The sequence below is a fragment of the Leptinotarsa decemlineata genome, unplaced genomic scaffold (assembly GCF_025532065.1).
Source record: "Leptinotarsa decemlineata unplaced genomic scaffold, Ldec_3_MD MMD2_tig00026330_RagTag_RagTag, whole genome shotgun sequence".
NCBI lineage: Eukaryota > Metazoa > Arthropoda > Insecta > Coleoptera > Chrysomelidae > Leptinotarsa > Leptinotarsa decemlineata.
This window is the reverse complement of record NW_027412690.1, coordinates 4,743,188-4,767,965: the sequence shown is the minus strand read 5'-3', so window position 1 is coordinate 4,767,965 and position 24,778 is coordinate 4,743,188. Positions and strand designations below refer to the sequence as shown.

At 34.0% G+C, this 24,778-nt stretch overlaps 1 protein-coding gene across 4 annotated transcripts in view; it reads left to right on the top strand.

Moving 5' to 3' along the window:
* LOC111507025 (aminopeptidase N) overlaps positions 1-24,778 on the top strand; it is a 70,949-nt gene that overhangs the window by 17,663 nt on the left and 28,508 nt on the right. For all 4 annotated transcript variants that reach the window (XM_023162252.2, XM_023162251.2, XM_023162250.2 and 1 more), the window contains 4 exons: positions 7,958-8,535; positions 18,362-18,658; positions 22,915-23,098; positions 24,472-24,640. In XM_023162252.2, coding sequence (XP_023018020.2) covers positions 7,964-8,535; positions 18,362-18,658; positions 22,915-23,098; positions 24,472-24,640 — 1,222 coding nt within the window. In that variant the 5' untranslated portion in view covers positions 7,958-7,963. The remainder of the gene's footprint in view (positions 1-7,957; positions 8,536-18,361; positions 18,659-22,914; positions 23,099-24,471; positions 24,641-24,778) is intronic.

Below are 24,778 nucleotides of genomic sequence, written 5' to 3'. Positions count from 1 at the left end.
GAAAATATATTCAGAAAATAACATTACTTCGCAAAATTGAACCTGAATAAATTACATTATGCTTCAACAAATGCTTCAACTTCTTAAGCGACCGTATGGTTTCTGAAAGCAGAAATCAACAGGCGATCTTCTCAGATATGTCACTAATTTTTGTAATAATGCAATTGAGGAGAATAAATAGACATAGATAGAAAATATATTCAGAAAATAACATTACTTCGCAAAATTGAACCTGAATTAATTACATTGTTTTCATAATATTTTCAAGATAGTTAATCATACCCAAATCTTCAAAGCTTGGAACTGAATTTTAATCTAGTCTGAGGCTTCTACTTTACATTAGAAGTGATCACTATAACTTTTATATCAATAATATATCCAATAACGTATATTTGAAGATAACTTATGACCGCCAAAACATCTTGGATAATATTTTCTTCAGAAACTCTATCAAAACCTAATCCAGAATGTAGGAAGGTAGGCATATTTTTTTATTTAGTACCATTGCACACTTTGAAAAATGATTGTAACAAAATAACATAAAAATATGTAGTTATTGATTGATTCACTTTTATATCACCCTGCAATATTATTTTCCACAGTCATAACATGTTATTTTATACAAATTATATATCTAATAAATTGTCTGTACCCTTTTATTCCATGTTCCTGGTCAAGACGAGCAAAACAACTCCTTTTTCAGAAATTTGCTTTTTTCCATTGAATAAAGAAAGATATGACTGGCATGTAATTTGTCACAAAAATACAAACTGGAGAAGTCGTACTCTGTCGTTCAGCTCCATCAGGTTGAGAGCTGGAGCTGTATACATTTCGAAGGTTCCTTTGGGTGTTTTCCAGCTTGACTCATTTTTTGCCATTTGGATTGTTTTTTCAGCTTCGATCTCACCTCTCAAGAATGCTTATAAAAGAGACAAAGTATTACTCATATCAGTAGTTTCATCACCCCGTGTACTTTGGACTTTCAAAGAATTGCGATACGTTTTCCAAAGTGTCTTACTCAGCAAATCTGACGGAAGTGACGATTCTACTGAAAGAAAGAGCTTTACTCTGCATATTTGTCCAGTGTTACACCTAAAGTTTCCAGTACACTCAATTGCGTTTCTAATTCATGATATAATATGGCCAAAGACATACCTTGTTTCGGTACCAAATTTGAAAACTCTAATATATATCACGATCAGAGTATCGTACATGGACTTCTTGGGATTAGCACCTGCTGGGGAAAAACTTTCAAAGGGCTCCCTTGCTAATGAATTTGATTCAGTCGCCCGGAGTAAATACTGGAACATGTCCAATTCTACATCTTCGTCTTCATAAATGTTTTTGAATTAACCAAAGAATCCCAGCCAGTTTTGACATCCCCATCAAATTTCATTAACTTCAGCTTGAGAAGTCTGAATTTTCTCTCACCCTTCTCCTTGCTTTTGCTTGGTAGTTTTTCTGGAATTCTTTCTCTCATAAAAATCTCTTGCATTTGGTACAACGTCCTTTCAGTAATCTACAACATTGAATTCTTTCTCGATTTCTGTGCTGATAGTATTTTCGAAAGAGATGAGTATGATCCGAAACTAACCAAAATATCTCTTATATATTCCAAAATCAACACATTCCTGAAAAAGTGGTACCATTCAGATCATGGTTTCCTGAAAAATGATTAACCGAATGTCAACCCAGTCACCGGTTTGTTCAGAAAGTAAATATTAATTTATAGATTGATGGATGTAGCCATTACTACGTGGTAGGAGATCATGATGAAAAGAGAAATGGAAATTTCTATGTTTTTTCATCTTCTCATTAAAGATCTGTAAGAAATTTTGGCTAGGGGTAAAGTAGATTTTATTTCTATGAAATCCTGGAAATCAGTTTTCTGTAAAGAATTGATGTCGCGATGCGAAACCCAAACCTTTTTGATCTATTTTCAGTTGATATTTTCAAACAATAGATATCGAAATCCGTAATGATATATTTGTTGGTTGATTCAAAATCAAATATTTTCACAGTACTTTTTTCGATTTTTCAAAGAAATTTCTATTCGGAAATGGTATCTATATTTCAACACATCACGAATGTAATTCTATAATAACAATTGCTTATTGTTTTCATTCCTCGTACTTGTTTTGTTAAACCACATTATATCATTGTTGGGCACTAATTTTGAACTGAATGTACATACATATGTATTTTTCGCACGAAACATCGTACAGGTTTTAGTTTTTTGTTCGTGACAAGACAATTCACTTAATTGATACCTTGAATTCTATAGTTATTCGTAAAAATGGCGCATTCATTACGGAATAGCTTTTGTAATACCTTATCAATTATAAAACGCTGTTGAAAAATATTACTTCTCTTACAAATTGATTTTCCGCAATTTATAGATAAAAGGATGTAAATACAGGTATGAAATCTCTTGAAAAATTAAAAAATTTCTAGTTGTCAGGGTTTCTAGGAATGGGATTATGAGACTGTGACTGAAATGTGTCCTGGAGGATAAAATAAAACTATGAAGAATCAAAAATTACGAAAAATTTGTGGGGTAAGACTTTGATTCAATGTTTTTGGGCTGCATTATCAAAAAGGGACTTTCTTCAATAATGTATTGTGAAATTTCGGTCCTGTTACCTCTTCTTAATTCATCATTCTTCTGATTTCGAATCTCAAAAATTAAATATGCGTTAAGAAACCTGGTGCTTGTGGGTTGGGCTATCTATCGGGCGCATCCCCAGGTGGCGGATAGGGAAACTGCCAGGGGACTGGGGCCCCTGTCCAGTAAGCCAATATGTGGCCTTACGGACGGGATCGCCGGACTCCTGGTCAGTGGCAGAAATAAGTAGAGTAAGGGGAACTGAAACTCCCCAAAAGCCTTTGCGAAACATGCCACCGTGGACCAGCCAACCCAAGCTTAGGTGTAAGGAATCGTGACGACAGCTGAATGGTCGGAGGGTGACATGCGATTACGAACGAACCGAGCGAAACCTCATTGTAACCAGCCTTTCTCTGGTAATGCGAGGCTCTGCGAGGGGTGACCAACTCTTCCCTTGCTACTTGTGGGAACACATATAATATATGAAACAAACAGATACAACAAAAACCAATCCCGAGGCTGGATAGAAGTGCTCACCTCATATGGCGTGGCTGGGGATGAACAGAAATCTCCACCCCAATCTACCGCTCGGAATGAGCAGATCACCTCGTGATGTCATAAAAATGCGGCGCATTTGCGGCGGCGAGGCCAAAAGGAGAAAGAGAGTGAAAGAGGTAGGAGTGACAGGAACTATAAGTGCACCCTCCTCCTCCTCCACCCCACCTCCAATAGCAAGAGCACTTCCTGCGGCGGGCGCCAAGATCTCCGCCTTGAATAAAGGCAAGAAACCGGCTGCCCCTGCAGGAAAGCACCCTCACTTGAACACCTTCATTGGGGGAACCCCAGGAAGGTTAAAGAAGCCGCGCAACGACAGTAATGTCGCTGCACCTTCCAAAACCTTCGCGGAGGCCGCCGTGAGATACCTCAAGGTTGCCAAAAAGAGTGTGTGTTCGGCGAGTCTTGGCCTACACCTGCCGATATAAAGGAGATGTTTCCTAGTGACCTGTCCACTTTCCTGGAAAGGACAGGATGGACGATGACCTAGGAGGACAACTCCTCGAGAGGATGTACAATGGGTCACATGTGGCCTAAGTGCTGTGAATATACACTCACCATCCGTACTATATTCATACATACATACAAAAAAATCTGATGAACCATATTGACCGAATACATGGGAGAAAATTCATCGATGTTACTTACTCCTTTCAGTTTTGGCGACATTGTGTGAGAATCAACCCGATTACGAAAATTCGAGTTATGATTTTCATATGAAAAAAAAAACTATTCACTCGTCCGATATTATCTCAATTTGAATTTGGTTAACTGCTTCAGATTTTGTTAACAAAAAAGTTCACCTCTGAATCTTATAAATACATCGAATACATGTAATACAATTTGAAAAAGTTCCATCTCGCAATATCAAACTGTTCTCTAGATGAAACATCCAAAACGAGTACTTTTCCCAAGCACCAAAACTGCAACACTCTTCTTGACGTGCATTCAACCAACTTATTTGGTGTCTTCAGAAGATTAGGTACTTCACTCCATCTACATGGTTGGTGAAACGCGTGTCAAGTAGAGTGTTGCAGTTCTGGAATTTGGAGTAAGTGCTTGTTTTGGACTTATTCTCCACCAGAGGTTCCAGTCCTACTTTTCATAGATGAAACATTTTTTATCAAATTTCAAACACTGACGAATCCTTCCCGAATATATTATCCATCAAATTATGTTTATTATTTTCCTTGATTTAAAAAAAATCATAATTTTTGTCGTGTTCTACTCAGAAGCGTTTCAGTTATGAATAAAATGTTCGGATGATTTTCAAAGAACTATTGTTTTTAGCACGTTTATACATTATTTTGGGGGGAACAAAAAAAGGCTCTATGAATGTGACTCAGAAATTTGTTTAAATCATGTTTTTGAAAAATTACCGCAAAAACACTTCTTTGGGCCGGATCGAACCATTTTACTTGAAGAGGTAGACCCATGATTATTTCGAAGATATAGTTCGGAATGAAAAAATTAGAAATTTTTTAAAAATTCTGTTGACTGTATGTCTGTCTATGTGCACGACATAATTAGTGCTCTCTCTTTTCTACGAAATGAGATGTCGATTTGAAAATCATACTGTGGAGTCAAATATGTTTCGGTAATCTATTGAGGATCAGTTGAATCAAAATTCTGGAAGCTTTTTTCCGATAATTTCCCGATCTTTTTCCAAAAATTTTCAAGTGACAAAATGGTAATCAGAACATTTTATGTTCCTCTCATAAATATGTACAATGAAGTTGGTTATATATTTTACATAATTTCAAAAGGAAAGTAAATATTGATGTTTTTTGAAAAATCTAATTCCTTTCATAACTACTACAGATGTTGAAATTTTCCTTTGAACCAATTTTTTTCGCCTCGAAAATTTCTATGAAAATCATGACATTTTTTCCATAACCGTAATGCTTGTGGGTGATGCATGGCAAAAACAATAATTAATTTTTCATAGGATAGGCATGTACATGTTCTAATAGACAATACAACTGGAATGCATATATCTGTTTGTGAAATTTAATGGAAAATATTGTAACAAGTTAATGAATTAACTGTTTTAAACAAATTCATTTCCAACAATATTTCACTAATCACAAACTAATTGATTCATTTTCTGTTACTATTTGAAGTTCATTTTTCAATCAATCAATCAATTTTATTGGTGATAATACACATCGTGCTTTTACAAGTCAAGAATACAATTCAAGAATACAATTTACAAGAATACATACAATTATAAAATTACAGTTTGAAAAATAAAATGAGTAAAATAACTTTTTTTTTCTCCATTGAGTTCAATACAATTTAAACAATCATATTAGGTCATCGAAGTTATCATCCAAGAATTCCTGAATTGAATAAAAGGCTTTTTTCACCAAATAATCTTTGATTTTTTTGAAAAATAATCTCTCCTCAAGGATTCTTATGGTCACTGGCAAGCAATTAAAGAAATGTATATCATAGTAGTCAGTTCCTTTTCTGGTTCTATGCAGTCTGTGATATTCAGGAATAAAGTCCTGGTTACGCCGTGTTTCATAATTATGGAGTTGGCTATGTGTTAAATATTTTTGTTTATTTTTATAGACATATTTAATGCAGTTCAGTATATATGCACAAGGAAATGTTAGTGTTTTAAGCTCAGCAAAACAATGTCTGCAGCACTGGCAATATTTGAGATTCATAATAATACGGATGCATCTCCTCTGTAGCCTAAAATTTTTTTCAGAATGGGAAGAGTTACCCCAACTCAGCACAGCATATGTCATGTTTGAATAAAAGTAACCATAATAAGCTGACATTATAGTTTCTCTAGATACAGTTTTAACAAGTGATCTTATCATATATGTAATTTTTGAGAGCTTAGACGATAGTTGAATAATGTTTTTTTCCCATATTAGACCTTTATCAATAATTATTCCAAGAAGATTAACATCTTCACTTCTTGGCAGATCTGAATACAGAGGTCTGAGGGTAAAATTGATATTTTGGGTCTTGTTTTGGTTAAGAGAAAGTTTGTTCGCTAAGAACCATTCTTTTATCTGATTCTGTCCCTCAGCCACAATTTCTTGAATTGGTTCTGACGGGTGATATACTTGCAGATGAGTGGTGTCATCCGCAAATAGTATGAGTTTTGAGCCAGCTACATTGACTTTTGAGTCATTTATATAGATCAAGAAGCGTAGATGCCCCGAAAGTGAGCCCTGTGGGACTCCATGATGCAATTGCATCATATCTGAAGAGACACCATCATATATAACATACTGAGAACGTTCTGTTAGGTAGGACCTGATAAAGGCTATACTATCGGAATGAAAGTTGTAAAACTTTAGTTTTTTAATCAATATATCAGTTGAGACACAATCAAAAGCCTTTGTCAGGTCAAATAGAGAAGCATATGTATCAAGTCCTTGCTCCCAGCCGTTCAATACAATATCTGACAACTCATCAATGGCAGCCACAGTAGATCTATTGGACCTAAACCCATATTGATCATCCACAAACAAACCATTAACCTCAAAATAGTTTATAATTTGATCCTTCAATAACGACTCTAGTAGCTTTGAAAATATCGGTAGAAGTGAAATAGGTCTATAGTTATTTCTGTCATGAATTGAACCTTTTTTTTTATAAACAGGAATCACTTTTGCAATTTTTAAGGAGGATGGAAATATACTTTCTGTTATACAGAGATTAAAAAGTTGGGTCAATGGATAAACAATAAGATTTTTTAAGGTTTTTATAATACAAGTGGTGAATTCATAATTATTTTTGCTGTTTTCGTTTTTTAAACAACTTATTTTATCTCTCACTTGGATAAAAGTTACCTCTTTAAATTTAAAGGATATATTTTGCTGAATATGTAGTCCTCAAAAGTTTTCCCGCAGGATCTAGATCATTAATTACATTTTGTGCAATGTTCATAAAGAAATTGTTGAAGATATATGAGTTTAGCTCATCAGACTTTGCTGATTTTTTACTCACAGATGATTTTGAGTTTATTATAGACCACATTGCTGCTTGCTTGTTGGTAGATTTCTTAACAAAGTTATCAAAATATGGTATTTAAGCTTTTGAAATTTCAAGTCTATATTTTTTTCGACATTCAGATACTATTTGTCTTGGGATCAAATTAGTTACATCAAATTCCTCTTTCGGAAGCCAGTACTCATTTACACACAAACAGTCAATTTTGTTTTCTTCAAGAATATCTTCTACTTCTAATATCTTATTTCGTATGCTTTGGATATTGGTATGCAGTATTTTTAAGTTACAATTTTCAAAACTCGAATCTGTCTTGCTATTTTTTCCTGGTCCTTTTTCACTTTGTAATTGATTATCTTCATTTCCAAATTTCAAAGCATTTTGCCCTGAAATACTATTATTAAGCTCTTTCTCTCCCCTGTCCACTTTATCTTGTTTATTTGGCGTTTTGAGGATCCACTACTTGGGGATTTTGTAGCATCCTCCTGTCTAGAAAAAATATCGAAATAATAGCTCCTGTTGGCCATACTTCTTTTTCCATGCATTGTGAAGATTTTCTTTCCTAATAGTAACTTTCATAGATGTATATAGATCTGGTCTTTTTGAATTATGGATTTCACAAACCACTTCTGGAAACATTGGTTTTGGTATTTTTGTCAGTTCATCAGGGTTAGAATTAGGTTTCAACCTCTTAACATTCATTAAATACATTCAAGTATTCCTGTTTGATTCTTCTAAACTTCATACATATTTATCTACTCCATTATTTCAAATTTGATAATTGATTTCACCTTATAATCGCTAACATGTTTTTTTTTTCAGATCACCATGCGAATAATCAAAATAATATCTCCACTGCTACTACTCCTTCAGATAGTAGATGCCCAGTCCCAGTATCGTCTACCTCAAACAATCAAGCCAAAACACTATAAACTTGAGTTGGAAGTCGACCCAGAACAACCGAATTTCAATGGAAGAGTTACAATTATTCTAGATGTCGTTAAAGAAGATACGAAAGAGCTCCAACTGCATGCTCCTAGTAAAGCCATCAACATCAGTAGGATAACCTTAGGCCAGGACGACATTTGCAATTTCGTTCCCAGCAACAACATCACCGATATCATTCAAATTTCTTGTCCGAAAATTCTTACTACAGGAACACCGATAATCTTCGAGTATGTCGGCAAATTCACGATTGATGGGATGTACGGATTTTACAAGAGCACTTACGATAAGCAAGTCCTTGTCGCCACTCAATTCCAGCCGGTTCATGCCAGGTCGGCTTTTCCTTGCTTCGATGAACCCACATTCAAGGCAAGGTTTGATATCACAATCATCCATCCCAGCACTTTCAATGTATTGGCCAATACTCCTGCCAAAAACACCACCAAAATTGATGGGTAAGTGATTTTTGTTTCATCTCAAGGCTGATTCAAATTCATTAATTTTTTTTAAGATAATTCCTTTTTTGTGATGCACTGTTCGGAACCTTTGGTGTAATATTCAATATTTCAAGTGATATTAAGTGCACTACCTGATTACGATCAGAATGCAAACAATTTTCTTGACCCACGGAAATCACCGTGAGGCTCTTTTTTTCTCCATCCAATAACTGAAAGTGAAGTTCTTGATGCTATTCTAAAACTGAAAAATTCATCTTGCCATGATATGTACGAAATGACGAGCAAAATAATAAAAAGTACTTATTTTTTTCTTCTAGAACCTTTGACTATTATCTTTAATCATTGTATCTCCAATGGAGAATTCCCTGATGAATTCAAGCTAACTAAAGTGATAACCATATTTAGTAAAGGTGAAAAAATACCATTGACAACTACCGTCCAATATCAATAATGCCAATTTTTGGTAAGGTTTTTGAAATTATTCTAAAAAGCCGCCTAATTTCGTTCTTTACTATGCACAAAACGCCTACATGTTCCGCTGTTCAAGCGATACAAAGACTTCTTCGACTGTGTTTCTCACAAAGTACTATTAAACTAACTATAATTTTACGGTATACGCGGTACTGCATGGAAATTATTCGAATCGTACTTGAATGGTAGGAGACAAGCTGTTTTATAGACAACATCTATTCTATTTAAAAGAGATTCAAACAGCTATCCTGAAATCGAGAACATTCACTTTGGGGTACCTAAAGGTTCCATCCTTGGCCCACTTCTATTCATTGTCTATATCAATGCCAACCTAGCAGTTTTGAAAACAGCCTACTTTGGCTCATTCCACTCTCACATTAATTACGGTGTAACTCTATGGGGAAACGCTGTATATACTCTGTGAGAATTTTTAGGCTCCAGAAACGAGCCAATTATAGTGGCAGTTGTCGCCCCATATTTGAAAACCTAGAAATACTCACATTACCGTGTATTTACATCCTCAATTGTTTGCTGGATATTCATAGAAACAAAGAAAAACTTGAAAAAAATAATCCATATCACAATTATACCACAAGAAATTGTAACTTGAATCGACCAACTAGAAGTCGTTTATCGACTTCTGAACGAAATAACTTAGACGTGAAATTAAATAATAAACTACCAGTGCATATTGAGGGAGTACCTACCCACAAGTTCAAGATACCAATTCGAAAATATTATTTTATTTTATATTTTATTTTGATTTTATTTTATTTTATTTTGTTATGTCCTGAACCTACCACAAATAGAATAATACTCTATAATGTGGTTGAATGAATGAATAAATCACTATTACTGGAGTTATATCACAACACCAAATCGTTATTTTCAACACCTCGACACGTGCTTCGATCACCAAGTGATAATCTTCAAGTGTTTCAAGTGTTGGTGTTGGGATAGAACTCCAGTAGTATTCATAATCTCTTTTCATATAATCTAGAAAGGTTAATGCAGTCAAGCTGCTGGAAAATAATTCCATGAAAATCAAAAAATTAATATATATATATATATATATATATATATATATATATATATATATATATATATATATATATATATACAGTGTCACCATTAAAGTGCGCACCATAAAGTTTCAATGAAGTTTAACTTCGGCACTTGTTTGTGCTTTAAATTTAACTTAAAATGATGCGGCCATCTGCGACCTATTGACGTTCTGTGTTTGTCAAATTCAACTTTTTTTTTGAAAAAGTGAATTTCTAGATCGAATTTAACAAAAAGTTACTTGAAAAAGTTGTGTCTACGGCAATTTTATGTCCATATGCCAAATTTTATGCAACTAGGATAAAGTTAACGTTTTGCTTATTCTTGACAGATTATCCCCTTTATTTTAAAAAACATGTTCGGTTAATTGTCATCAATTCATGTATACATAACAAACTCATCATGAAGTATAACTTTTCTGATACATTTCTACTCATACGGACATTTTTAGAGAAAAATTAAAAATTTGCTATAAAAATTTCAACATGACTTGTGCAAAGTTTCAATCACTTGCCTATTTTCTTAAACAAACCATTGATTTCGAAAAAGCAGAGGCAACTAAAAAAAATGTAAATAATTTCGATAGAACTATTATTATTATAAATTTTAAACAACAATAATATTATAGAAAATACAAATGGGTACAAAAAATTACTTATTGATCTAAATGAGGTTGTCAAACACTTATAGCCTACATTTCAGTATATCGTCCTCCACGTTCAATACAAATTATGGTCCTTCTACTGACATTTGTAACTTCATTTTTAATTAATCACGGATTTATATTTGCACAACACTCGCGAATGATATTTTCCAGATGTTGTATGTCAGTAAATGGTCTACTTCGGTACACTTCTTGTTTCAGGTAACCCCACAAGAAAAAGTCTAAAGGCGTCAAGTCGGATGATCTAGGTGGCCAATAATGTTCCCAGTTACGTCCAATAACTTTGCCTCTGAACATTTGTTGGAGGGACTGTTTTACAGCAACCGTATGATGTATTAGTGCGCCATCAAGTTGATACCATATTAGGCATATTATCTAAAATTCACTAACCTCATTATTTAAAAGGTTGAGATAACCGACGGATGATGAATTTTCCCTAAAGAAAAATGGCCCAATTATTTGGTCGTTAAGTATCCCACATCATACATTAGTTTCAAAGGAATACTGATCACCACATTCAACTGTGAAATTGGGATTTTCTTGGGCCCACCATCGGCAATTTTGAGAACTTACCGTTCCATTTGAAGAGAACGTTGCCTCATCTGTCCATAAAATTTTGTACGGAAACTTTACATTTTCTTCTCTCTTTCTCCTTGAAACCAGAATGAAAACCCCAAACGGACATCAAAATCTCGTTCTTTTAATGTGTTAATAAATTTTGGCTTGTAAGGCCAAAATTTATTCTTTAATAAAAAAATTCTAACACTTTCTCTCTTATAATCGGTATTTTTTATAATATCGGTTGTGCTCGTTTGCCCGTGTTCAATAACTTCTAAACAAATGTTAAGTTGGGCCTCCTCATCATATTTACTTGGAGTGTGCTTTTTCTTGAATTAATTTGCTACGGATCCTGTTTATCTGAATTTCGATATTATCCTTGACACAGTAGTATGTTGAACATTTTTTTCTGGATGCCATATCTTGCCGATATGTTGTATTCTCACCAATGGCTTCATCTGGCTTCACGCCAGATGAAGCCATTGTATGGCGAAACACGTGTTGCGTTTTTGTAAAACAATTTAGTGAAAATCTCACAATAAAGTGTTTTTGGAATACGTTAGTTATGGATTTTCATCAAGTATCGGCCGATTCCATCATATAACTTTATCCTAGTTGCATGAAATTCAGCATATGGATATAAAATTGCCGTAGACATAACTTTTTCAAGTAACTTTTTGTTAAATTCGATCTAGAAATGTACTTTTTCAATTTTTTCCAATAAAAAAGTTGAATTTGACAAACACTGAACGGCAGTGGGTCGCAGTTGGCCACATCATTTTAAGTTAAATTCGAAGCACAAACAATCAAGTGCCGAAGTTAAACTTCATTGAAACTCTTCGAAAAAAAAGTTTCCCATAGCACTTTAAAACATATTATATATATATATATATATATATATATATATATATATATATATATATATATATATATCAGACTATCAGTGGTTGTTTTTGAAATACTCACCAAAAACTAGGATTGTCAAATTTTATTTCATATATCCACCGTCTCCATTTCAAATTATATGAAAAAAGGCAGAGGAACTTTCAAGATTTTCAACTGAAAAAGCTTGTAAATGATCATAAGTTTCAAGCAATCAAAATTATTTAACATCGTAGCTTCCTCGGTAGAAATTTCATCAATCATTTTTACGGTGCTACGGTGTTAACGAAACTCGTCTAGAAATAAAAAATTTGGTGAAAATTGTGTAGTGATTGCCATGGATAGTATTATTATTTTATCAAGTTATTTCATCAAGTAACGACTCAGTCCATTCACACATCAACCCACCATGCTACCGACCCACAATTCAATAATTTTTTCTCATTGCAATAGTTTCTATTCAATCCTTCTTTGTGACCCCCTTGACCCTTCTGAATTATTCAATTTGATTTTAATTTAAAGTAACTGTCTGTACTTTTTTTTTGTTGTTGGTATTATTACCAACTTCTCACAAACAAATGTCAGAACCAATCTGAAAACATTCATGTTTGTTTTCTTTGACATTTATAGTTAAATATACTCGTTACCCGAGATAAGCAGCATACCTATTTATTTTGAAAGCTCAGAATTGTAGAAAAATTTAAAATCATATCTCAATTTTTTGAATAAGGACAATGAATAGATAAAAGTTATTCAACATTGATTTCATTTAATCACTTGAACCAGATTGATGAATTGGATGTACTCCCTCGGTAAATAAATAATATTTGTCAATCATGGTTTATAAAACTTGAATAAGAAGAAATATAGGTCGTAGAATAAGATGATTAGAGTGAATTGAAGTACTTGATATTAACAAGCATGACAAGGCAAACATTGAAAGTGACCTAAAATATATAATACAGTTTTACTAGTCTTTAAAAAAACCTTTATAGAGATTAAGGTCTATTCCGACTGTATTTCATCAATATCATATTCGTTTTCGATTGGGTATTTTTTAGGATCAATTATGACAGAATTTGTAACCTTTTTGTTACCTTTCACAATCTGAAAAAATATAAAAATTATGTAATATAATTATAAATATAACATACAAACAGCTTCACAAATTCAACAACATCCAACTCAACAATCACCGACTCAACATCCACCGACACCTTTGACAACTAACGTTATACCTTACATTCCAAGACTATCTGAAAAAATAAGAGGAATTGGAAATAGGTATGATATTGGTACTACTTTCAAAACAAAAAATCAACTGAGATCTATACTCACACATACAAAACCCAACAACACTGAAGAAAAAACAAAAAATTGTATTTATGAAATACCTTGTTCTTGTGGTAAAAGTTACATTGGTGAAACCTCGAGACCATTGAAAGTGCGTGAGAATGAACATCGAGATTACATAAAAAATAGACAATTGACAGGATCTAAATTGTCAGAACACATTTTAAAATCAGACGGTGAACATCTAGTGGAATGGAATAGGACAAGAATGATTACCAGTAAGCCTCACTCTAAGAGACGTAAGCTAAAAGAATCAACGTATATTCTCATATCTGGAGAGAATTTTATTTCAAATAGCTCCTTAGAAATAGACTGTACTTGGCTACATATCTAGAATAAAAATTTGGATAGTGGCGAAATGGCAACAGACTGATATCGGAGAGCACCTTGTATTACATCGAATGTTTCAGTTGCCAATCAACAACATTGACATAATTTCATATTTCAAAACTCCTTCGACATCTGTCGAAGAAGAAAAGAAATAAATAATCAAAAAGGAATAACTGCCAATATATTAGAATTTTTTTGTCAATTTCTGAAGACGGAGGCAGATTTTGGCCTCCAGATCGTTAAGATAAGTATCGTATTATTTCTTAACAATTTTTTTGATAGGCAAAATTGTTAAATACGACAAGTTACTGATGAATAGGAATAGTTTTCTTTGTGAAAAATACTTTGATTTTTACGTAGTAACTTATCGGGGTGACCTAAAAAGTTTGCCCTTCTACACTTGTATAAAGTTCTCCATTATAATTTTTATATTTTTTCACAGATTGTGGAAGGTAACAAATACCAAAAAAAAGGTCAATAAAAAACTGATTTTCCTCCACAAAAAAATGACTTTCGTTAAATTTGTAACCCTTATGACAAACTTGAAACTATCAAATTATTCCACCAGAAAGCAAGAATAACCATTAACGGGTGTTATTGGACTATTTGGTTCCTTTCCAAAATATTCTATAGCAATGTACTCCGAATTCAGTTCAAACAGCTGGCGTATGTACAGTGTGAATAGTGTATTTCAATCAAAACCGAGTCAGCCTGAATAATCCATTTGGTAATGATGCTGTAAAAATTGTGAACAAGTAAACTTCACTTTTCAGGGGACAAAATTCTACGTAAAAATTAACCCCTTGTCAGTCACCTCCTGCAACATGTCAAAAGGGAATGATAGTCATCTCATTTAAAATATCTATCAATTATGTATCCAACCCTGCAACATTTTTGACTATAAACAATGTTAGAAAAAATTAAAATAATTTTTTAGTTCAGTTTGTATATTTGGAAGAAACTGAATAGAAAAATGTGTTTCATCAAAAATTCGAGCTGAGTATCATTAGCTTGCATACAAGGTTTAAACTAGGTTATGGCCGTGGTCCGAATCACGCTCACAGTGCTCATAGCGTACAAACTCTCGGTCCGATGCGTGCTTTTCACGTTCACCGTTAGCGTTGTGAACGCTATGACGTCACATGTGACATCACACTGTAGTGCTCAAAGTACTCATGGATCAGATCGTTAGCACTGTGAACATTGACGTTATTTTGCGCCATTTATTTGAATTATCGAGTGTTTTGATTCTGTGAATTCAAGCGTCCGAAATAAAATTCATTAAAATGTCAGTGAGTTTTTCCGTGTCAATTGAAGAAACTGGCGAGACAGAAAATCTGGGAATCGTTTCTTCGACGTAACGTTGAATACGAGGTCTAAGCTCCAATTTTCCTCGCTTCTTGTTTATCACGAGAATTGTGTTAACCAGTTCATCTTCGGAGCTACTCGATGATGACGAAATATATAATATATCTTCCACATCAATATCACTCTCGTCACTATCAATATCACTCTCGTCACTTTCCCCGATTGCAGAAAATGCTAGAAATACAAGCATTTTCCGATCTTCATCAGCCACACCACATACTCCACTCATGTTTATTTCAAATAATGCATTGTTAGGTTATGTTCAACTTGTGGAATTCGTAAGCACACTCACAAGTGGTCAGAATTATTAACACTACAAACAGACGTTGGCGCGTTAGCAGTGTAAACGTCGTAAGTGCTGTGAGCACAATTCGGACCACGGCCTATGTTTCTTCCCTTACCTTCTGAAATATATCAGATGTTGATGACCTACAGCACCTGATAATTGCTAAGGTAATTTTCTAAGGTAGTTGGCTGCGTCGTAGACTTTTGATTCAAGTATCGCCAATTGAGAGACTCAAATTGAAGATCGGAGTGGCCATTCTGTAGAACCTCTCCTTTCAATCATTCGACTCGAGAAGTTATTATTACCACACAATGAGGAGCCACATCTTGTTGGAAAACCACCCGTTACGAGGGTATCTCACGAAACTCAATACTCAGAGGCGTAACTATACCGTTCGAGGCAAATTTATCGGATGGGCTCCCTCCCCCCAATATAATGAAACTGAACCAACAATAATACTATTTTATAATATTTATTATACACTTTCACTTGCGAGAGTACAATAATAAATCACTATGTTGAATAGGGACATACAAACTTTTTAATTATACTTAGGTACTTAATTTTCTAATAATTCACTTCAAATTAAAAGTACCTAATTTATAGTACAGTCAGCATCTAATTGATATGGGCACATAGAGTAGTCAAAATGATTTGAAAAACGAAAAGCAATTTGATATAGGCAGTCCGAATCATCATATTGTTATAAGCACACAAAGTGTTCAAAATATAAAATGTTAATCAATAAAACTCCTCCCTTCGGGCTTTTTGTTCAGCAAAAGTGGTAATGACATCATCAAAGTTTAAATTTCTGGCCATAGAATTTTCGATGGATAGAATAGCCAAGTTACTTAACCTGTCTTGTCCCATAGAATGTCTCAAATGAGTTTTTATCAATTTCGGTTTCGAAAATGAGTCACAGAAATGGTGAGAAATAATAGAAATAAAGTGCACACTCCAGGAAAGCTTGAAGATATAGAATTATTTTGTTATTATTGATAGGTCAGCAAGTTCTCTTATAGAACGTGAAGTTTCTATTTCGTGTCTAAAAGAGGATCGAAAACTGAGAATTTCCTTGGAAAACGAGATGGATATATTTTCTTTATATAGATGGACAAATTTCCAATAAATCAGTATCGTTCAAATTTTGCAAAGTGGTAGGTTGCAAGACACTGAAATTGGAAACAATTTCATTCATTTCAAGGAAACGCGATTTCAGTTGATTAATGATTATGTCTAATACACGATAGAGACGTTCATCCTCACAAATTTATCTAAATATGTTGTATATTTTTAGATGCTTTATTTGTGAATAACCAACAGGGTTCAAAAATGCTTTTTGAGGCAATAGGGAATAGCACAGCCACGTACGTTCTAACTTCACGCCAGATTTAGAAATACTGTAATAATATCTATCCAAGAAAGGTCTTTTGTTTCTATCCCTTAAAAAGGAGCCATTTGGTTCACAGGGTTCGTTTTCGATCACGAACCGTTTTACTTGATTATCGAGTTCTTTGAAGTTACCTTTATCAGTAAAGTACGGTAAAGATTCCAATTTTACTATATACAAAAATGATTCGTTTGAAGATTTGCTCGTACCGGGTTGTAGTTGCTCTGAATCTAAATATTCACTGTTATCGGGCTCTGCGATATTGCCACTTATGACATCATTTTCTGCCCTTTCGATGCGCTGTTTATTTGATTCTTCTTCTATATTATCTTGATTCTTAAAGTACTGATGTATTTTAGGTAACTTTTTATTTTGTTTTTCAGACTCCTTCTTTCGCTTTCATTTTTCGCTTCCACTCAACAACACCGTGAACAATTTGTAATAATACTATAGTTTTTATTAAATGAAAAATCTGATTGCTAAGAAATGCCAAAGAAGCGGCCGAAAAAATGTATGCAACGAAAGTCCACCTTTTTGTTCAATTCCTAATTCAAGCGTACAATTTTGTAATTATTGAAAGAACGATGAACATAGGTGAATAGTTTTGTTGGTTACATTTTGTCAAAATAGTGATGTGTGCTTTTCAAATGGGCGATGAGAATCATTAGATAACTGCCTGATTTCAAATATTAATTTTGTAATCTGTGATTTCAAGCTTTAGGTACTACTGATACCGACCGACGATGTAAATGATTATTTTTATAGGTAGATTAAAAATTAACATGATTGTTATCTTATAAATTATTTTAAATATCAGAATGAAATTCTAACGGAGTAGACATTGTCAACCTATTTTCACAGTTGACTAATTAAATATTTCCTCATTTGAAACAATCACCCAATTCTTACAACTATAAACTGCTAACTACTTGAGTGCTGGCGTAACATGTATAATAAATGATAAATGTTTGGAGTTCTCCTCTGACCGGGGGCCCCTTCCGGCTGGGGGCCCGTGGCATTTTGACGACTTGCCACCCTGTAGTTACGCCACTGTCAATACTTCTATTTGATGCTTGGGGCAACTTAGTCAAAGTCTGCCTAATTTCCATTAAGACCACGTGGGCCAGAACTGGCCTACGTTAACTGGAAAACATTAATGTTTTCTGTGTCACAACCCATCGTTCAGCCACTTTGTTTTCTTGTCCAATGACAATACGCTGTCTATTCAAAAAATAAGGTAAATTTTCATTTTCTTCAAAAAACATTCATTCATTCATCCATTTTTATTTTCCCCTTCAAAATTGTCCTCCTCAGATATAATACACCTGTGCCAGTTCTGGTTATAATAACAAATCAAAACGCTGTTACTGAAAAATGATTCATATTTGATACATGTAAATAGGTCATTAGGTGTGTATGGATAAATAAGTGATTAAAAAATACAATTGGGTTTTTTCAGGAATAAAATAATCACAACATTCCAAACAACACCTATGATGTCGACCTACCTTGTTGCTTTCATCGTTTCCCATTTCGAACCAGCCCTCGTGAGTAAAGGAAAGTACAATGTTTATGCGAGAAAAAGTGCTGAAGCCAACATGGAAATTGCGAAAAACTACGGAGAAAAGTTGGTAGATCTGATGAGTGATTGGACGCAAATAGATTATACGAGTCTGGGAAACCCACAAGTTTATCAAGTAGCCATTCCAGATTTTGCAGCTGGTGCGATGGAAAATTGGGGACTGATTACGTTCAGGTAATAACATGACTGATTCATTCATTTCTATATGTTATGAATATGATTTTTTTTTACCAAACATTACAGTGTTTAAAAAGCCAAATAGAATAAATTCATTATTTCGCTTACGGTAACATTATAAAAAAAATCCCGAAACGAGTCAACTTTAAATTATAATTTGATATACTTTAACGGAAAAATGCTACCCCTACCTTCAACCCCTGTCGAATGACAAGTACAACCCCCAATTTTTTAATTGGGAAGTATAGGCTTGTGATATATCTATTCAAAAATGTTATCGCTTTCAAGTTTATTGCAACAATTGAGATAAAATAAATTAAAATCTTGTGGTCACCTAAATTCGGTAAATTATACTCAAAACTTATTGCAATATACTCAAAACGTATTTCATGTTGAGGTAATGATAATAAGAAAGTAAGCAAAAACCATATCAATGTTCTTTTTAGATGGTATCATTTTAAAAACTGTAAATAATTTCCGTGGCAACGTTAGTTTAAAAAGCCTTGTTAACTTGTTTTGTATAACAATATCATCCAATTAGAAGACGTCATGTTTTCTCAACGGTCATGCTAATCGGTAAAATTACCGCTAAATCCTTACTGGATGAGATAAGAATACACACAATACCCTCAAAAAGGTTATGTTTGAGCAGGTATTGTAGGAAACCATATCACTGGTTCTTTTTTCATTGAGGTCAACTTTAATGGCGATAACACAACACAACAAAGTTTTTGTTTCGGGGTTGAAATTAGATGATTTTAATGTATTTCCACGTGTTAAAACCGAAAGTGACCATAAAAATTATATATTAGCTCTTGTTTTCAAGATATAGTATCATTATATCATATATATGTATATTGAGTTTTCAACAAATGAAATATTTCATCAACAGTTGGTACACATATTTGTTTACATAACACCCCTCTCATCAGCTGTTCTAAAGTAGTAAACATAACCTATGTGAGTTTGTCAATTGTACGCACGTGGTTTCTATTGAAATTATCGTGTGAAGTTGATTTTTAAATTAATTAAGTGCTGATCTGAAATGCCTCGAAAGTGTGTGAATTCTGTCGATAGCTTTTGCTATATATGTGGTGAAATAACATTTAAGGCTCAGAAATGTAAAATGACACCTATCGTTAAGACAGCCTATGAACATTATTTTGGTGTGAAAGTTGGGGACCAAGATAAATCATGGGCTCCTCATATATGTTGTAATTCTTGTTCCGTCATATTGCAAGAGTGGCTGAAAAATAAAAACCGGGCAATGGCTTTTGCAGTACCTATGGTTTGGCGTGAGCCTACCAATCATACAGACGACTGTTATTTCTGCTTAACTCCTCCCATTAAGCAAGGTTTATCTATGAAGAAAAAAGGAACGGTTAAATACCCTAATCTCCCATCTGCTCTTCGGCCTGTACCACACTCAGACAATTTGCCAGTCCCTTCTCCACCCCAAAACTATGAAATTTTAGAGGAAGGTGATGAAGACTGTTTAGAAGGAGCAACCCATCCTTCTACATCCTATGACCCTGATTTTGAGGTAAGCGATAGGTCTAGTGATCCGCACAGAATTAGTCAAGCAGAGTTGAGTGACCTTATAAGAGATCTTCGCTTGTCTAACGAAAAGGCTGAGCTGTTAGGGTCAAGACTACAACAGTGGAATCTTCTGAAACATGATGTGAAAATATCTCAGTACAGACAGCGTCAAAAAGATTTGCTTCCTTTTTTTGAGAAGAAAGAAAACCTCGTAGTTTGTTCTGATGTTAATGGTTTGATGGACTGCTTGAATTTGGATCACACTCCATCTGAATGGAGACTGTTTATAGACTCTTCAAAACTAGGCTTAAAAGCTGTACTTCTGCATAATGGAAATCAGCTACCCTCTATTCCTATAGGTCATGCAGTTCACATGAAGGAAACGTATATAAATATGAAAACACTTCTCCAATCAATCAAATATGAACAACACAAGTGGCACATCTGTGGTGATCTGAAAGTCATTGCTATACTCCTAGGAATGCAATTAGGGTTCACCAAGTACTGTTGTTTTTTGTATCTGTGGGACAGTCGGGATAGAAAATCTCACTATAAAAAAATGAACTGGCCTACACGAGACCTAAACCCTAATGAGAAAAATGTAGTTTACGAGCCTCTTGTAGATCCTAAGGATGTTCTCCTTCCCCCATTACATATTAAGTTGGGACTAATGAAAAACTTTGTGAAGGCCATGGACCAGGAAGGACAAGCTTTTAAGTACTTGAGAGCAAAGTTTCCCAGGTTGAGTGATGCTAAAGTCAAGGAAGGCATCTTTATTGGGCCTCAAATCCGTGAAATCGTAAATGATCCTGCTTTTGACATGATTTTAACAGAAAATGAAAAAAGAGCCTGGGAAGCCTTTAAGGGGGTTGTACATGGGTTTTTAGGTAACAAAAGAGATGATAACTTCACAGCATTGGTTGAAGAGCTTCTTCAAGCTTACCACCAACTTGGATGCAACATGTCCTTAAAAATTCATTTTCTTCACTCTCATCTTAATTTCTTCCCACAAAACTGTGGAGCTGTGAGTGACGAACATGGAGAAAGATTCCATCAAGACATTGCCTTAATGGAACAGAGATATCAGGGCCGTTAGAATGAAGCAATGCTTGCAGACTACTGCTGGTCTGTGTGTAGGGATGCTCCAGAAGTGTTTTATAAAAGACAAGCTAAACGACAGCGATCTTACAATGAATCGGATGGACGTAATTGAAATTTGTTGGTACAAACTTCTTTTATTTGTCAAAACACTAAGAATAATGTTTTTTTTTATTAATTTTGTACGTAAAATATTCTAAAAGAAACATAACAATAATGTTTTATGTACTTTCACTTTTCACGTATAGTATAACTACTCTTTAAGATTAAGTACTGTGTATCTCAAAAACCAGAGCTAATAAAAATTTTTCATTGTCATTTTCGTTTTTATCACCCCAAAATTAGTAGAAATTGACTAATTTAGTGTAGGAAACATTCAAAAAATATTTTTTTGTTGTGTTGTGAATTATTTGGCACTACTTCAAAATGATGTCATTCGAATTTTACCAAATTTATATCCTGATACAGGAAACCCTCAAGTTCCAGTGAATACGATATTGTTTCAGCAGGATGAAGCACCACCACATTACCAAGTTAATGTCCGGCAATACCCCGATACAACATTTCCCAATCGGTGGATAGGGAGGCGAAGATCGATTGAATGGCCAGCGCGATCACCTGATCTTTCATCATGAGATTTCTTTTTATGGGGATATGTAAAGAGCAATGTGTTAAAAACTAAGCCTTCCGATTTGAATGACTTGAAAGAACGAATAACGCTTACGATTAGGTCGGTCACGCCTGATATATTAAATGATGTTAGAAGACAGTTTTATTTGAGATTAGGATGTTGCCAAGGCGTTCGCGGTGAACATTTTGAACATCTACTTTGGTAACATCCATAGTTCTTTTTCGTATTTTACATTTCATTACGTTTTGCATTACTTTTTAGTTTTTGAGTGTATTTTATCGAATTTTAGTAACTACATGATTTCAATTTATTTTATCTTAATTGTTGCAATAAACTTGAAAGCGATAACATTTTTGCATAGAGAATGAAGAGTCCTTTCAAACGATATATCACAAACCTATACTTCCCATTTAAAAAATTGAGGGTTGCACCTGTCTTTCAAAGATGTTGAAGATCGGGGTGGCACTTTTACATTGAAGAATGTCAAATTATAATTTACATTGACAAGTTTCGAGATTTTCTTTAAATATGTACAGTAACCGAAATAGTGAATTCATTCTATTTAACTTTTACACACTGTACTAATATAATCAAGTATATATAGATGGAATATTATCTTTCTGTTTTATAGTAACTGTAATTGTTCAACCGGTTCAGTTGTATTTCAAAAGTGAGGATGATAAAGACGTTGATTAAATTATTATTATTAATGTAATTTTGGAGCCATTCGTTGTCTTTCATTCCAAAGGCTTCATATTCAACTATAATTCATTTTCTTTCGTTTTTACATCGCAAAAATTAGTATCTTCAATAATTCTGTCACAATACCTTCGTTACTGGAATACCCTCTCCCATACAAAAGGTGTTAAACTTCTCTTTGTTGGTGGGATAAAAAATATTTTTGTTTTTATTCAGTACTCACTCTGATACTGCATTATTCAATGAAGTTTTCGATAGAAGGATATACATTTTTGTTTTTTTTCAGGGAAGTTGACCTTTTGGATGAAGGAAATAAAACCTCTAATTCCGATAAACAGAGAATAATCACGGTTATGGCCCACGAAATAAGTCACCAGTGGTTCGGTGATTATGTAACTCTTGACTGGTGGTCCAACACTTGGCTGAATGAAGGATTTGCAACATATTTCCAGTATCATCTAGCTAACTTGGTAAGTAGATGACCAAATCCCAGAAATATAGCATTTGTGATCCAATACTGAATCTGGCATAGGAGTCACAAGTGGTACAAGGCTAGATCATAAATACAATATTTGATCGTATTGTCTTTCAAGATGAACAATTCAAAGTCCAAGAACAACTCAGAGTTAGAAATAATGACAGATCTTACGTAGATATAATCTATGGAGTAGCAGACAAATTGTAACCGTTATTTATTAACAATCCATTAAAGTCGTAACAAATATCCTCATAATATGAAAATGAAATTTCCTAATACTTTATTTTTTGCGCCCGTTACCGATACAAAAGTGCTATAGTGTATGAAGGCACAATAAGCAAAGTGTTCAACGACATACTCGTGACATTTATCAAAAAACAGGCTAACTTATTGAAAAATCCCGTAACGTGTCTCTTGAATTTATCAATATATTCCAAAAATTATTCAAAACATACGTGGTGATCACGCTTAAAAAAATTTAACCATCAATTACTACAGGAGAATCGCTTTGCTTCCATAGAAACTTTATTCCTTATAACATATAAATATAGTAGATCTAGTCTAAACGTCATATGTCGCTCTACCAGTCGCTTCATCAACTGTTACAGTCTAAGCAACAAGTTGAGAAACGTGAAAAATAGATATACAACTTCACAAGGGCTCATTCGATTCGAAATCGAAGGTTTTACAGTGGGTAAAAAATACGATCGTTACAAAAACAATTGAGGGTAGGTTTGATAACAATTGACTAAGCTGTACAATTAAAGTCAACTTTATTTCGCTGCTATACTGACAAACCCTTCAACTGAAATTTCAAATATATATCGACTCGTTAGATCACTTCGTACCGTACTTTCAACTGCACTAATCGATCTGCGTGTTGGTAGTGCTCACATATGGTAATGGACGCCTTTGAAAGCCGATAGCGAAGTCGCTAAAAGTCTCTAGAAACGATGCGACATCTAATATGATCGCGAAGCGCAAGTAGAGTTAGCCAAATCATAATCGATTGATGACGACCAACGGCGGCCGGCTTCATTTTTTTCAGGTGATGATATAGAATATTATTAACAAAAAAAACAGAATAACTCATTTTCCCTCGTTTGTTTTGTTTATAACAATCGTAATTTTTTACCCACAGAGTTTTCAGTCGACGTACTGATGAAAACAAGAAAGAAAACTAATAAATTTTACTGAATATACAGAACAAGTTCAACAAACAAAATAAAAAATTAAGATATTTCGTGTCATTAAAACAGTGACATACTATTAATCGTTCTGAATTTTCGTCTAACAAACTAGTTCTCTGATTTAAAATTTCAGCGATATAATCACACAATAAAAAACATTTTTTGCATTACTTAGGTAGATAATGGAACTATGGAATTGGACAAACAATTCGTTACTGGCGTACTTCAGAGCGTTCTTCAAGATGACGCACTTCCTTCATCTCTGCCTTTATCCAGCCCAGAAAAAGATATCAATTCTCCAGTGGAAATCAATAATAAATTCGATGATATAAGCTACTATAAGGGTGAGTTCATCACGATGAAAATATGTCTTCACTTGAAAAAATTCAATTATTTCTATTGGTAATTGTAACCGATACATTTTTCACGAATACAGAAAATAGGGAATATTTTTCAGGGTGTCCCAGAAATATGGAAACAGT